General features: G+C 39.3%; 1 protein-coding gene across 2 annotated transcripts in view; it reads left to right on the top strand.

Annotated features, from left to right (window-relative positions):
* Nucleotides 1–15,542, top strand: part of LOC308103994 (calcium-activated potassium channel subunit alpha-1-like) — a 142,724-nt gene that overhangs the window by 87,391 nt on the left and 39,791 nt on the right. The window contains exons 6-12 of one of the 2 annotated variants that reach the window (XM_080454235.1): nt 4,303–4,378; nt 6,036–6,111; nt 6,766–6,936; nt 9,641–9,732; nt 14,115–14,225; nt 14,994–15,099; nt 15,319–15,401. In XM_080454235.1, coding sequence (XP_080310361.1) covers nt 4,303–4,378; nt 6,036–6,111; nt 6,766–6,936; nt 9,641–9,732; nt 14,115–14,225; nt 14,994–15,099; nt 15,319–15,401 — 715 coding nt within the window. Of the gene's footprint in view, nt 1–4,302; nt 4,379–6,035; nt 6,112–6,765; nt 6,937–9,456; nt 9,549–9,640; nt 9,733–14,114; nt 14,226–14,993; nt 15,100–15,318; nt 15,402–15,542 lie in introns of both variants that reach the window. The other variant, XM_080454236.1, reaches the window with a different exon arrangement.

Genomic DNA, 15,542 nt, shown 5'->3' with positions numbered 1-15,542 from the left:
TTTTCCCCTTCCTAGAAATGTAGTGTTAGTCAAAAGTACAACATTTGTCTTTGAAATGTGTAGTGGAGTACTGAAGTAAAGTACATAATACCGGTACTCCAAAAGTTGCTTACTTTAGAGCAGGGGTCCGCGGAGGTACTGCAGGGGGTCCGCGAAATTGTTTGATAAAAAAAAAGTTAAAAAACGTTTTGTAATTTTTTTTCCAAAAATGTCTATGTCTTTAAACATAACATGACATATTTGAATAGCTTAGTATTGAATGCACAAGAACATGGTATGTTTATACATATTTTGTAGAGAAAGAAAAGGTCTTTTGCACACCTACTGGGACAACCTGTGCGGGTAGGAGCAGGCTCCAGGCAACCATTTGTTCATGTTTATACATATAAAACACAATTTTATACATACAGTAAATATACGATATATGTGGTGGCCTACCCCCTACCCTACGAGGTAGGGGGTCCCTGCTCCATCACCCCATCAGTTTGGGGGTCCTGGTCTGGAAAGGTTGAAGACCCCTGCTTTAGAGAGAGAGTTAGAGAGAGAGTTATATAAAGAGAGAGAGAGTTGCGTCACGCTTTTGATCTCTCGATTTATTTTAAAAGGAAGACGCCGACGTCATTTTCTCTATCCTGAGACCTTTATAAAATACTCTGCTCAGGAAAATAAAACAAGGCATTGTTTTCTGCTGTAGGGCTGAAGTGGTTAATGTGGTTTTGTAATAATAATCAAAATCTACAAAGTAACTAAAATATTTGTAAAAAAAAGTATTGACAATTCAAAACACTCCAGTAAAGTAAAAAAAATACTCAAAAGCATACTTAAGTACAGTACGTACACCACTGATCTGTGCGGCCAGGGGATGTAGCATCCAGACAGGAAAAGCACACCAAACAGAACCACCAGCAGCATGAGGCTCAGCTCCCCTCCAGGGATGTGGTTCAGGTAGGCCAGCCTGTCCTCCTTACTGTGCTGCAACAAGTACACCTGGTGGAGAGAACAGGTTTCTCATTGGATATCATTGGATTTCATTGGATTTCATTGGATCAAATCGACAGGAAGTGATGCCCACAACGCCCTAGGAAACTTGTGGATAAAAAAAGATTCAATGGACCCCCCCCCCCATAACTCTGTTGTTGCATTTGTACACTCTCAGAGTTACAGAAAATAGCAGATCTACAAGGTCACAACACCTTGCGATATGCTATTTTCACATTTTGACAATTTGACCAATGTTTGACCAGTTTGTATATATAGTTTGGTCACTTTACTGTCATTTGGGGACCCCCCCCCCCCCAGCCAATTGTATAGGGCCTGTCTGAAATGGCCTTACTCAAGTAAAAGTATGAGAAACAGTGTAAGGATGTTATGGTTTCTGTAGAGCTTCTACTGTTCCTGTGGTGACTGGAGCAGCTTGTTCTGGAAGCCATCAATCAAACACAAACACAGCTCATAATTACCTGGAGAGTAATGGAGTTTCAGGTCACCATCAACTGATGTTGCATCACCTGAGCACGCACGCACACACACACACACACACACACACACACACACACACACACACACACACACACACACACACACACACACACACACACACACACACACACACACACACACACACACACACATTTGGATTTGTCAGTGTAGACGCTTTGTGTTTTTTGTGGACTTCAATACTGGCTTCTCACACCTGGCTTTAGCTTCAGTAAGCCTTGAGTAAACACTTCTTAGATTTTATTGTAATGTGCTTCAGATATATTACCCATAAGATGGCCACATGTTACAGCTCTTTGAGCTTGATATGTAAACAAAGAAAGAGCCTTTTCAATTAAGCCTTTTAAAAGAAATGTGCAATTAATTTGATTCACATCGCAAATATTTTTATAAATAGTTATTAAATGTCACCAAAATTTGCAGGCTAAAAGATTTCACTCAACTGTTATAGTGTTGCCGCGAGGAGACATTTCCACGCCATGCATTCAGCTTAAAGAGCAACGACAAATTGCATAAGCTGTGATTAATTTAGGATTACCGATTATTCACTAAATCCAATAGACCGAAATATAAGGACTGCCAAATCTTTTCATCTTTCTGCACGCAGCTTTGCCAGACAGTGACCGCATATGACATTCTCCCTCGGTATGAATGTAAGACGACTAGACAAGAGACATTGTGTTCTTTGTCTGACAATGTTTTGATTGTCAAGAGCAACGGAGAGGAGGTTATATGGGATGAGACGTGGGTTTACATTGCCATGCCAGCTGACGGACACACTCACACTGTCTGTCTGGCCTCTTCCTTCCCTGGATGAATTCTAAAGGAGCTTACCACTGTAATATCCTGATGGGAAAAGGGTTTGCCTTAAGCTTGCCGTTCATGACTGATCGCAATGAGGATGCTGTGAGGGGTCCGTGGTGAATCAGACGATGACGTTCCTGCCGAATGAGCGTCCTTCGGTTCTTGCCCCCCACCCTGCTAGGAGCCAATGTCATGAGACCACCTGAATGTTTTATTTTGGAGATTTCTTTCTGTTCTTGCATATATTTAAGGTGCACACTGCTGAGTGAGTGGATGTACAGTAAGGAAAGGAACACTTCAAAGCCGTTGAATCCTGGAAAGCCTCGAACTCACTGAAGTTTTGGACGCTTTTAAGTCGGACGTGACTTGACTCTTCTGGTCTATGCCCTCAATTGTTTGCTAGTGTTCTAAAATGATTCCCACCAGAATGTTAGTGTACAGGGGGCCCGATGGGGGCACGCGTTCTGAAACGCTCCAAAATACAAGGAGGCGCAAGAAGTCAACTGGGGACCTATTCCAAAACGGGTACAGGGTCAAGATTGGACATGGCACTGAGAAAGAAGAGCCAGACAACCTGTGTCATACGCTTGGCTCATGCTTCCAGCTAATCTCCTACTGGGGTAAGACCTGGAGGCTGTGGGATGTCTTTCACACCCCAAAGCCTGAGTTATACTTCGTTGCGTGCGGGTGTCGCACAACTACGTACAGGTATAAAGAAGCATACAGTAACGTTGCTGTCCACTTGGTTATAACGCATTGTTTGCATGTCATGTTTCCCGTATTGTGATTTCCTCTGGCTTTAATTTGACATTCACGTCTTGATAGCCAGACATTTCTGTGGCCATGTTTATATACTATACATGTACAGTAGTATGTCAATATGGATTTTACATGCTGGCTGAGTGTTTACTTTTTCACATGAGATTGTGTGTGTGTTTAGCCTTTAGATTGGGTGTCCTATGTGTACTTAGGTAAATTGCTGATTATCAGGGCTTTTTGGAGTAAGGAAATGGATTTAGGTGGAATTTTGCATGCCAAGCTACTGTAGCTTATTGATGCCGTAGTGATGTCAAAATGTATCACTTCACGATGAGTGCATTTGAAATTACATTTGTCTTGTGTTCAACCACTTGAGCGCTAGCATCTTCTGGGTGGGGACATTCGCCGAAAATAGCTGATCTAAAAGCTCGCAATGCGTCGCAACACAAATGTTGTGAGCTTGTAGATCGGCTATTTTCAGGGAAGAGATGATGTGGAAACTGAATAAAAGAGAGCACAAAGTACAGTGTCAACTCCGGTCTTAGTGGTTACTGGACTTGAACATGTTTCTGGTATTGACTCTCAGAGGTTCAAGTGAAGGTTGTGGTCGGTTGTTTACTGGTGCTTGCTGTGTCCAGGACGCAGGACCTCTTGCCGTGAGATTCGAAATACGACTTCTGTTGTTGTTGGTCTAAATACCCTCAAATTTTGGATTTGTTGTCATTGTGTGTTTACTCGTTCAACTGGGCCTGCATGTCTCCCTCCACCTGTCTCTAATCTAAAGCTTAATTTATACACATATGTCGTACTACGGAGTTTAAATTAGGCTTAATCCAGGTTTTCATTTCTGTCATGTCCTCTCCTTTAGCCCACAGTAATGAAAAATGTATCAGGTACTGTAGATATAGACGCTTTGTAACACAGCCAGTTTCCTGAGATTAAAGCATACGGTATGACTTGTCAGTAGAAGAATAGAAGTCAGGCAGAGCTCTCAGATACTGGTGTTTTTTGTTTGTTTTATGTTAACAATTAATGCAAGGTGTTACTCTATTGTTAGATAAAAAAAATATATACATATATTATTTATATACAAATCCAGTGAAGATGATAAAGATGGATGAACATTTCAAAGGTATGAAAGTGTTGTGGATATGCAGACCAGAGGTGAATGTGTTTGAAGATGTCTGAATACTTGTTCACCTTGTGGATAATAATCTTCATGGTGTTTTTTTCTTCTCGCAGGCTTGAGGTTTTTAAGGGCATTACGGTTGATACAGTTCTCAGAAATTTTACAGTTTTTGAATATACTAAAAACAAGGTAAGTGTTTTTTTTTCCTGCCATGCTTTCAAATTTAACAGCCTGTTTGGGTCTTTGTTCATTTCAGTGATGTCTAGTGATATGTTTTACATTATACAGTACTATACAGGCATACTGTTTGTTGTGACATTACTGTATGTCTGTTTAAGTATTCATGCTTACTTTATAGGTCTTACCCACATGAACCCTAGCCATAACCTAACCCTATTCTGGGGTGAACATTCTGTGAAAATAGCAGATCTACAAGCTCACAAAGGGGGCGTAATGTGACACACTGTGAGCTTATAGACCAGCTATTTTGCTACATTTGTTGTTGAGGGGGAAAAGGAGAGCAGATCTAGCATGGGACCCTGGTCAACTACGTATAACAATACTTTTACAATTAAAAGGCATGTATCCCAAATTGTACTTGAGTAAAAGTACAAAAGTATTGGTATGAAAATATACTTAAAGTAAAAGTACTCAAATGTGTTAACATTTTTTAAATGTGACACGTTGTGACACATTGTGAGCTTGTGGATCTGTTATTTTTGAATAGCCAAAGTGTAAAATAGGGCTTAATTGGTCATTTGGTATACGTTTTGCAATAATAATCAAATCTGCAAAGCAACTAGCAACTAGCTGTCAAATAATTGTAGTGGAGTAAAGAGTAAAACATTTGCCTCAGAGACGTAGTGGAGTAGAAGTATGAAGTGTTGGAAAATGTAAATACTCCGGTGAAGTAAAAGTAGACTACCTCAAAGTTGTACTTAAGTACAGTACTTGAGTAAATGTACTAGGTTACCTTCCACCACTGAGTGTTGGTGTGAGACAGCGATCTACATATCTATGCCTCTGCTGCTTTGGCATTTTGTCCAGCTGTCCAGGAAAGCTTATAGATCAACAAAATTAGAGTAATCTCCTCACGCATTCATTCAGATGAAGCATAAATCATGAATGGAATGAGGCCATAATAATATTGACCCGAGTGAATATTGTTCTATGTTATTATTATTATAATGATATATAACAAAAGCGGATTTCATTCAAAAGCTTAGGTCAGGGGTCTTCACCAGGAGGTCCGGAACCCCTAGAGGATCCTCAGAGTCACTACAGGGGGGGGCCACCAAATCTTTGTGTGATTGGAACTTTTGTTTTACATTAATCACTTCAACCCTATCATCTCTATGCTTGGGAGAACTTTAGCCAAAAGTAGCAGATCTACAAGCTTACAACGCCTCGCAGCGCTCTGAGACACAAATCCAACATATGAATAAAAAAGATGTGTAAACAAACAAACATGAATTGACGCAACACTGATGATAGTGCTGTCAAATAGTCTATGAAGCTATCTATGAAATCTATGAAAAGGTTTAATCTGCAACACAATTTTATACAATATGTAGTGGGGGTCCCTGCTTCATCTCTCTCTCAGCTGAGGGGTCCTCATATTACATCATTTCCACCCACAAGACAACACATTAACCACTTAAGCCCTATTTTACAATGATATAATTCATATTTTTTGACAATATGTGGAACATTTTGACAATTGTCACTGTAGCAAACTAGCATCTTTTAACCAAGGTTCCTGTTTGTTGTTGGGTGTACAAACTGTACTGATGTACTGATTTAATTGAATGTCAATCTTTATCATCTGGATCTTCTTTTCTTATAGCAACTCGATAAAACTGGTGAACTTATGTTCAATCTTCATAAGCACATGGCTTACAGCAGCTGGCTTCATACATTTGGTAAGTCATTCAAATTAAGTGAGGTTAGGGCTGGGCGATATGGACAAAATCAAACATCATAATATTTAGCTGTCCATTTATGAATGCTGCCAACAGCTCAATCCCTGGAAAAGTTGTAGTTTTGCCATAGCCTCATTTCTTTGTAGTATCAATGTATTTTTTCTTCTGTTGACAATCAGCTGTATTCATCGAGACACGTTCATGTGACAAATGATGAATTAGCGCTTAAGCTTGAACTATCTCCTTCTGTTGTAAATCCCCTTCTGCCCACATAGCCAGCTATCTACAGTAACACCAACTGTCAAATTGCCATGAAAGCCATATTTTGACCTTTCCTCTTGTATGGTACTATACAGTATGTGTGGTATGGCTGCAACTATGGATTATGGCTTTATAAATGAATCAAATAACTGATTAAGCACTTAAGCATTATTGCACACTTAGCTGCACAACAGTGTTGTGCGAAAATAGTGAAAAAAGAAATATTCGCCTATAATGACATGGCCAAAATGGGAATTGATTATTTACTTTACCCGAACGTATCAATTATCAATACTTTTTTTCAAATCAATTAAATGGATTAGTTCGATTAACAGTTGCACGCCCACTGTGTTGTGTCCATGTGTGCCGTATCAATCCTGACCTCTTTTCCAGGTGGAGAACTCAGGGGACCCATGGGAAAACTTCAAGAATTCCCAATCACTTTCCTATTGGGAATGTGTCTACTTACTCATGGTTACTATGTCCACGGTCGGCTACGGAGACGTTTATGCAAAAACCACCCTGGGCCGTCTTTTCATGGTCTTCTTCATCCTTGGTGGATTGGTAAAAAAAACACAACACCGTTATTTTATTTCTGCATGAATGCTCCATCAACCGTATGAACACTTGCGTCCCTAGTCTGGGTGAACATTCGGTGGGAAAATGGCAGATCTACAAGCTCATAGTGTGTTTCACGTGACACATTGTGAGGTTCTAGACTGGCTATTTTCGGTCGATGATGTTTGGTGTCGAGGGAAAAAAGGAGGGGGCCTACTAGTATAGACCCCTAGGAGGCAATACTAGGCCGCCTCCTTTTTTTCCCTTTACACAAAATCTCTACACCGAAAATAGATCACACGTTACGAGTTGTAGATCGGGCTATTTTCGCTGAACGTTTGCCCCAGAGTAGAGATAATCATCGTAGAACCTTTAACTCGTATAGAAGAAGCACTTCAGCTTGTGTATTGCACACTGACTGTTCAGTATGTTGAGTGTTGTGGGAGTATTGTGAAGAGATACAGGTCGAGTGGGCACTTAAACATTGTGGGCACCTCAATGTTTAATTGGCTATTTTTCTTTTTTCAAAATGTACATTAGACATATAGAATAAATATATGCTTTGCTTAGAACATGCATGGTACAATCATTATCAGACCTAAAATTTACCCTTCAACTTCTTGTTTACACCCAAAATGACTGGCTATATCCACTGGTTTTGTAGCAATCTTTTGAGCATTTGCAATTTGTAGCAGTTGTAGAATATTGGTCCTTAAATGTCATTTGTAAAAAAAAGTATTATATGTATTTGGCCCACCATTTGAAAAAAGATATACTTAAAAATAAATGCTGGTTCCCAGGGTTCTCTGGTGCCCACTGTTCCGGTTATCTTGTACAGTATTAATTGTGCAGCATGTAGCACTTTGTGACTGTTAAGTTATTTCTGCATTTTATTTCCACTTCAAGTGTTTTTCCGAAGGACGTTCAATATTCGATGTGATTTCCATCTGTTATTAATGGTGAAAGTACTGTGGTTTCAGGTGGCTCCACCCCGCGTGTTTTCCTACACACTTTCCAACAAACAAAATGAAAGGGTGATGATTTGTAGAGCCAGCTTGAAGCGGTGTCGCTCCACAGTCTCACTGTGTAACATGATGCACAGTTGCACACATACGTACTGTATTTATGGCACAGCCAGGCATATGCGCAGGCATACGCACAGATGCCACGGTGCAATAAACATGTTGATGAAACAATTCTGTGCAAAGCAAATGCTACACTAGTGGTGGAAAAAGCACTCAAATGTTTTACTTAAGTAAAAGTACCAATACTGCAATGTAGAAGAACTCTGTTACAAGTAAAAGTCCGGTGATCAAAATGGACTTGAGTAAAAGTACAAAAGTATTGGTATCAAAATGTACTTAAAGTACCAAAAGTAAAAGTACATTTTTTTTTTGAAAATAGCCGATCTACAAGCTCACAACGCGTCGCGATGCAAAGTAACTAGTAACTTAAGTTTTCAAATAATTGTAGTGGAGTAAAAGTGCAATATTTGCCTCTGAGATGTAGTGGAGTAGAAGTAAAATTATAGACAATTGGAAATACTACTAATAAAGTACCTCAACATTTTACTTAAGTACAGTGCTTGAGTAAATGTACTTAGTTACTTTACACCACTGGATGAAATAATTCCATGCAAAGCAAAGGCTACACCATCTTGCAGTTGACAGAAGTGAATGGCTTTGATTCAGTGTTCCACCATGGTGGAAACTTATTGTATTTTTAGGGACACTGGGGTCATTGAAGGGGCGACGTTATCCCCCCCCCTATCTCCTCAGCTTATGATTGGGACGGGATCACAGAGTATTATCTTAGAGAGGCTTTAAACCTAATTTCACAGAGATGTGTTCGCCCACAATACAAGAGAATTTAATTCACGAAATGTTAAAAATAGAATCTAACGTCACAGCCAACAGCATGCATCCACACCATCACATTTTTTAAGCTACTATATTTATCATTGATGTGAATGGCCTCAGGCTGTCACCAGTGGTGAAGAATTTCAAGTACTGTACTTGAGTAAATGTACTTACTGTAGTTACTTTCCACCACTGCTCTTTGGCTGTGCTACTCAAATCAACCCGAGCATGTGTTTGTTGGACGAACATGGTGCATAAGGCTGTTTCTTAATTTCTTAATCCCTTGACTTTTTCCATCACAGATTGACATGCCAATAGTCATCTGTCTCATTTTTTTCCAGCCTTTTATATTTTCTTTTTTCTTCTAATATCCGTAAATGGTACCTCATTACTTGAAATGTAACCTCGACATAATTTCGAGCTACATTCATATGGATTTCTTCAGCCATACAACTGACTAATTCAAATGATTAGATTAATTTACTTTGCACTTCTTTTCTTTACTTCATCCTTTTTTTCTGTTAACAAATAACACTTCTCCTTGATCCTAGCCTTCTTTTTCAGATTTTACGCAAAAAAACAAACAAAAAGGAAAACTAGAGGAACTGCTCTTTCTTCTTTCCTATCTTTTTTTAGTCTCTTCTTCTGTCTCCTATCTTCTCCTTAGGCCATGTTTGCGAGCTACGTCCCTGAAATCATAGAGTTAATAGGAAACCGCAAGAAATATGGGGGTTCCTATAGTGCGGTTAGTGGGAGAAAGTAAGTATCCTGGGAGGTTCTGCTGCCTCCGCCGCAGTAGAACCTTCTTTGCATGCATTTCTTTTGCTTTTTGTCTTGTTCCATGCATGTAGGCCATGTTTGCTCGCTACGTGCCAGAAATTGCCGCTCTCATCCTTAATCGGAAGAAATATGGAGGGAGTTATAACTCGACCAGAGGCAGAAAGTAAGTCAATTGAAAGAGACATATTCCATGGTGTGGTTTTGTGTGACTTAAGAGACAATTTAAGAGGCAATAATTATACCCTGATGTCACAGAAATATTACAGTGGAAACTGTGATCTGAGAATGAACCACTGGCGTCCCTATTTTGGGCCATGTCATTATAGTCGAAAATGTCAAACATTTTCAGAATTCAAGCTCACAACGCGTTGCCTCGTGCCCGCGTTGTGAGCTTGTCGATTGGATATTTCCGCTATTCGTCATATGACAAGTACATAAGTGGTTAAAGACCTCAAATATTTAAAGTGAATAAGTCACACCGTGACTGAAGAACTGGGCCATGCATATTGTAAGAAATGCATAATTGTATGCTATTGCTTCCTGTGTGCTATGCTATCATGGCTGCTTGTCGTAAACGTAATGTTTGCTTTTAGTCTTGGAAGTGTAATTAATTTGCCATGCTCAGAGATTATGTGCAGGGTTTTCTCAGTCTACCACCGTGGAGTCAGCTGTGATGGCATCTAATAATATTGGAAACAACAAACACATGTTGCTTGATTGCTTGAACAAAACACTCAGTACTTCATGATTTTCCCAAGGGAAATGTCTTATTATGTATACTGCTATGTACCATGCAGTAAAGAAGTAAAATGATGATGATGATGGTCATCATCATCATCATCATCATCATAACTCAACAGAAACCAGCTGACTGGAGACTGATGGGTGCCATCACAGTTCAATTGACAATATAGAGAAAATACTGCACAGATGAGTAAAATAAAATGCATTGTCTCGTAGGCTGCTTACAATACGTGTTGTGTTTGTATTCTGTGTTTGTAAATCATTCATTGCATCTTTACAATCCACAATATCCTATACATCATCATGTGACAAGTTAGCATGCCACTGTTTGTTTAAATTACCCTAAATCCCCAAGGTACAGCCACAAACCTGTTCCCTCTGCAGGTGTCATGGCAGTCAATAATCTGACTGTATGAAGACGATAATCCCCATATGTGTCATACTTTAACAGGATGCATGGCTGCAGAAAAATGAACAGAAACATTACAAACCGCGCTCTATGTAGACATACTGTACGATATAATCTAATCCAGTGGTTCCCAACATTTTCTGGATCATGGCCCACTAGAAGTGTTCGTGGCCCACCCATCTGACACTTTAACATTTTAAGTGGTCAGACCTTTGACCTTTTCGCCCTAAAAGTGAATCATGTATTCAGGGCAGGCTACTTAGCATTCCCTTCAAGTGTTCATAATCTACAAACTCACTAATCTACAAATTTGTAGATAGGCTATGTATAATGTTATTTTTGTGTGAAACTAAATAGGTATTATAAAATGTACATAAATGTATAAAATCGATGTGGTTAATCAGACTAATTGATTTGGTCGATTCTAAAAAATATGTTAGAATATTTCTGTGTTGATTTATTCATAAATAATTATGGAAATACAAAATTGTTATAAATAATATTTAAAAATAAAACGCTTCTCAATTATTCAATTAATCGAAACATTTATCAATGAATGAAATAATCACAAGAAAATAATCAGTAGACCCATCATTGTGGTCTAGATGAGAATACCTAATGAACACATCCGCTCTGTATGTTTGCATGCCTCTCTCTGCTTGCTTCTCGCTGGTTATGTATTGCTTTCTTGCTTTGTTTTTCCTCACTGGAATAAACACCCACTTCTGCTAGTCTGTTCTCCCAGACGTGCTGCTGTATACATTCTTGGCCTTTTGTCTTCAGTCCGACCTACACCCTTTAACCTTGAGATAAGCATACAGCTATAACTTGCAACTTCATGTAAATCTCTCATTGTTGCCAATGCATGATTTACACAGACATTCAAGCTATGCAGTTGTTTCTCAAGATAGATCCGATTCTGCCACAGGACACATGGATAGCTCAGCCTTCTGAATCAACTTACGCTTGCTTTTTGCCTGTAGTCATTTCGTCTGTTGTGTAGTCAGGTTTGTTTGGGAACAGCCTCTTAACCTTGTGCTTAGAAACAGAAATGTTTGACTGTCACTGATCTTTATAGAAGACGTCCTTTGTGGTGGTAATGTGGTGTTGGTAAATTTATAAATACAGTAGTAGTAAATGCATGCCAAGTTATTGTTCTTCATATGACCAAATTACTTAAGTAAGCTACTGTACCGTCAATGCAAAATATGTAAACTATGGCCCTTGTGTGTTATGATAGACAACAATACACTGACACCCTATTTCAGATGGCTGATTATTATAATGATGATACATTTTTTACAAAGTCAACCACAATCACCACAAAGGCTAAAACCAAAACTATTACAGACATAGGAAGGCAGTCAATACAAATTCTCACACACACTCACCTCACCAGTCACAGTTTGCTCTGTATGTTTTTCAAGAACATACAACAATCCCATTACGTTTGTTGTCTAGGTAACTATAGATACTTTTTTATGTATACAGTATGGTTATAGTAACTATAGTGATACCTTTTGTTTTCTCTCTCCGTTTCTCTGTAATTGCTTCTGGCTTTTTCCTGGATGTGCTGTCATTATTATCACTATATTTGTCAGTAAATATTATAAAATCAGTTATTTTAACCATTATAACGCATTTCAGCTAAAAGAGTGTACAGTATAAACTTTGTATTGTAAAAAAGTAAAAGAAAACAGTGGCATGTACAGTGGCATGCTTGTACATGCTATTATTTCATGTTGAAAATATAAATACAAAATGTATAAATAGTCAGAAATGTTGGAACGAAATAATGATAAAAAGACAAAATAAGCCTTATCAAAATATAGAAGCTCACACATCCACTGAACATGCTATACTGTAGATAAAACTATGGCCCTGCTAAATTCTAGTTGTCTTTGCAAACGCTTAAACGTGAATTGTTAATATAACACAATAAAATTGGAGAGGAGACCTATTCATGGCATGTAGTATGATTCATATGGGGATGGAATCTTCCACACCTGAACACTGGTTTCATCCAGAACGGGGACTATGTCTGGGTTTCTTTGTTTTATGTCATGACACCTGCATGGTGCCTAAATGAAGACTATACTGTAAATAAGCTGCTGCCCCAGAAAAGGACGTTACAAAATATCCGTAATGAACAAAATAATACAAAAATGAATACATGTACGGTGTTTCCTCGTCGTTATAGTGTAGAGGAACTAACCTCTGATAGATGCAGTATAGATAGACCCAGTGGACATTTTCATAATCTATTTACGTAAACTCTTATCTTTTATAATCTGACATGGAAATCCATAGAGTCCCCTGACCTGTCTCATCAGGGGTGAGACAGGTCATTCATTTGTATTGCCAGTGAGGATATTGTTGTTGATAAACCTCTATCTCCATATTCTAACTTTTTGTGTTTTTTTGGGGTAAATTAACGCAATGATCACACTAAAGCGTCACATATAAAAGCATCAAAAGTAGCAGATCCGCAAGCTCGAGGTTGTCGATCTGCTACTTTTTGCTGTTTTTTAATTTGTATCCTGAAAAGCTACAGTTTTGGACAAATGAGGTTTCCACTCGACAGAGACGATATGTTTTATACCTGCTTCTGGTCAGGCTGAATTAAACAGCCTACATAATAATAAAATGGTCCCCACTCTTTTGGGTATTGTTGTCACATAGGTGAAAATCCCATCCTACCTATTAGCAGCAGAGGGTGCCATTAACACGGCGCTCAGGGATTAATTAGCGGTTAAGTGTGTTGCTCAGGGACACTTCAACACAGTACAGTAGGCAGGGCCTGGGGGGGGGGGGGGAACCGGGGTCCCAGAGGGCCTCTCTACCCATTCAGCTGGCCGCCTCACATGTATTTACTTTTGGGAAGAATAGTTATGGTAGCTATGTTAACCACATTATCCCTGGCATCCCTATTTTAGGCACTTTTTCTAAATCTGGAAAAATATGTCAATTATTATAATGTTTTGGTTCCAGCGACGTGCTGTGAGCTTGTAGATTGGCTAATTTCGCTATTTGTCATCCGGAGAAGTATGTATGGCTTAAATGGTTACGAAAATGTCCCCCACCCTCGTTTTTTTCACTAATCGAACCCTTTGTGTCATCATTCAGTCCCTACAGTACATAGGACAGCTTTAATGTAAAGTCTGACGTGCACAGTCTGGTGTCCCCTCAACCGTTGTAACAATTTGCATTATTTCTACATACATTTAGTTTCACAAATTAGGGTTCAAAACAACATCGTCCCTCCTTCAGTTAACACTGGTGACATTTCATCTTTCATTATACCCAGGGCAGGGCATCTCAGGTGTAACTTTTCAGACTAACTATTCCAGCTACTATTGGGTGTCATTATTATTCTGCCCCTGGTTTTGCAGGCACATCGTGGTCTGTGGACATATTACACTTGAAAGTGTTTCCAACTTTCTAAAAGACTTCCTGCACAAGGACAGGGATGATGTCAATGTAGAAATTGTTTTTCTCCATAAGTAAGTAAATAAAATTTTTATGTATTTGTTTGTTTGTTTATGCATACCCTCTGAAGAGTAGATTCAACTTGATTCAACAACAATGCGTTTAACCGGTTGAACCCTGGCATCCCTATTCTGCGGCAAACATTCGCTGAAAATAGCAGATCTACAAGCTCACAACGTGTCGTGTTTTGTGAGCTTGTAGATCGTCTATTTTGGCGAAGAGATGTGGTGTACGGTAGAGGGGGGAAAACGAGCGGGCCAAAGAGCGGGTCAACTAAGTAATCGTTTTTTAAAGTTAGAGGGTTTAAGTTGTTTGTTCACTTTGAACTAGGTGCTAGATCTACAAGCTCATAAGTCAAGTAGATCGGCTATTTTTGCCGCAAGAAAATCAGAATACTATTATACAGCCACACTGCCTTCTAGCCAATCTGTCATACGACGAACTACAAAAAGGGCTTTAAAGTGGTTAATTGAGAACTATTTACTACTGCTCATCCGCTATGTGTGTGTGTCTCTGAGCAGAAATAAGTCATCCAGAAGTACTAGAACTCTTCTTTTCTTTTGGCCCTTGGAATGCCACAAATCAAACGGCAAACAGTTCCATTGTATTGGGGTGATGGCAGACATGTCTAAACCTTGGCGATTGACACCAAAACATTCTGGATAGAATAGATTTTTACAGTACCTGCTGCTATATTATAAGTTTCTGAATAATAGTTTTACTTTTGTATGTTGGTTGAACTGCCCATTTAAGGAAGATGCATGTTTTCTCTATTTCCGTAGTATTTCCCCTAATCTTGAGCTGGAAGCCTTGTTCAAGCGTCACTTCACCCAGGTGGAGTTCTACCAGGGGTCTGTCCTCAATCCACACGATCTGGCCAGAGTCAAGGTAACCGACAGATGGCGAGGTTGTAATCTCCCTCACTGTCCTATTGTTTTGATTATGTCCTTATAATCTGTGCTGTGCTGCTGTTACGCTTAGCTGTGTGTGGGTGGCACGCGCACCAAAAACAGCCAATCTACAAGCTCACGATTTCGGTGTGCGCCACCTGCACGCAAGTAAGTATAAGTCCTCTGTTCTCACAGTGCAATCTGTTCCTGTTTTCAGATTGAAAACGCAGACGCCTGTCTGATCCTGGCCAATAAATACTGCCCCGACCCAGATGCTGAAGATGCATCCAATATCATGAGGTAGAACAGTGGTACCCCCTTCACCTGACTACATCATTATGCTTAGAAAACTGCAAGAGAAAACCATAGCTATAGCCTGATGCTCTGAATGAATGACAACCCACCTTTTGAAAAATGTAACATTACAAATAAGAAATGGAG

This window comes from Gymnoscopelus braueri, assembly GCF_963280865.1.
Source record: "Gymnoscopelus braueri genome assembly, chromosome: 17".
In the NCBI taxonomy this organism is placed as follows: Eukaryota; Metazoa; Chordata; class Actinopteri; order Myctophiformes; family Myctophidae; genus Gymnoscopelus; species Gymnoscopelus braueri.
This window is presented reverse-complemented; position numbering and strand designations above follow the sequence as displayed.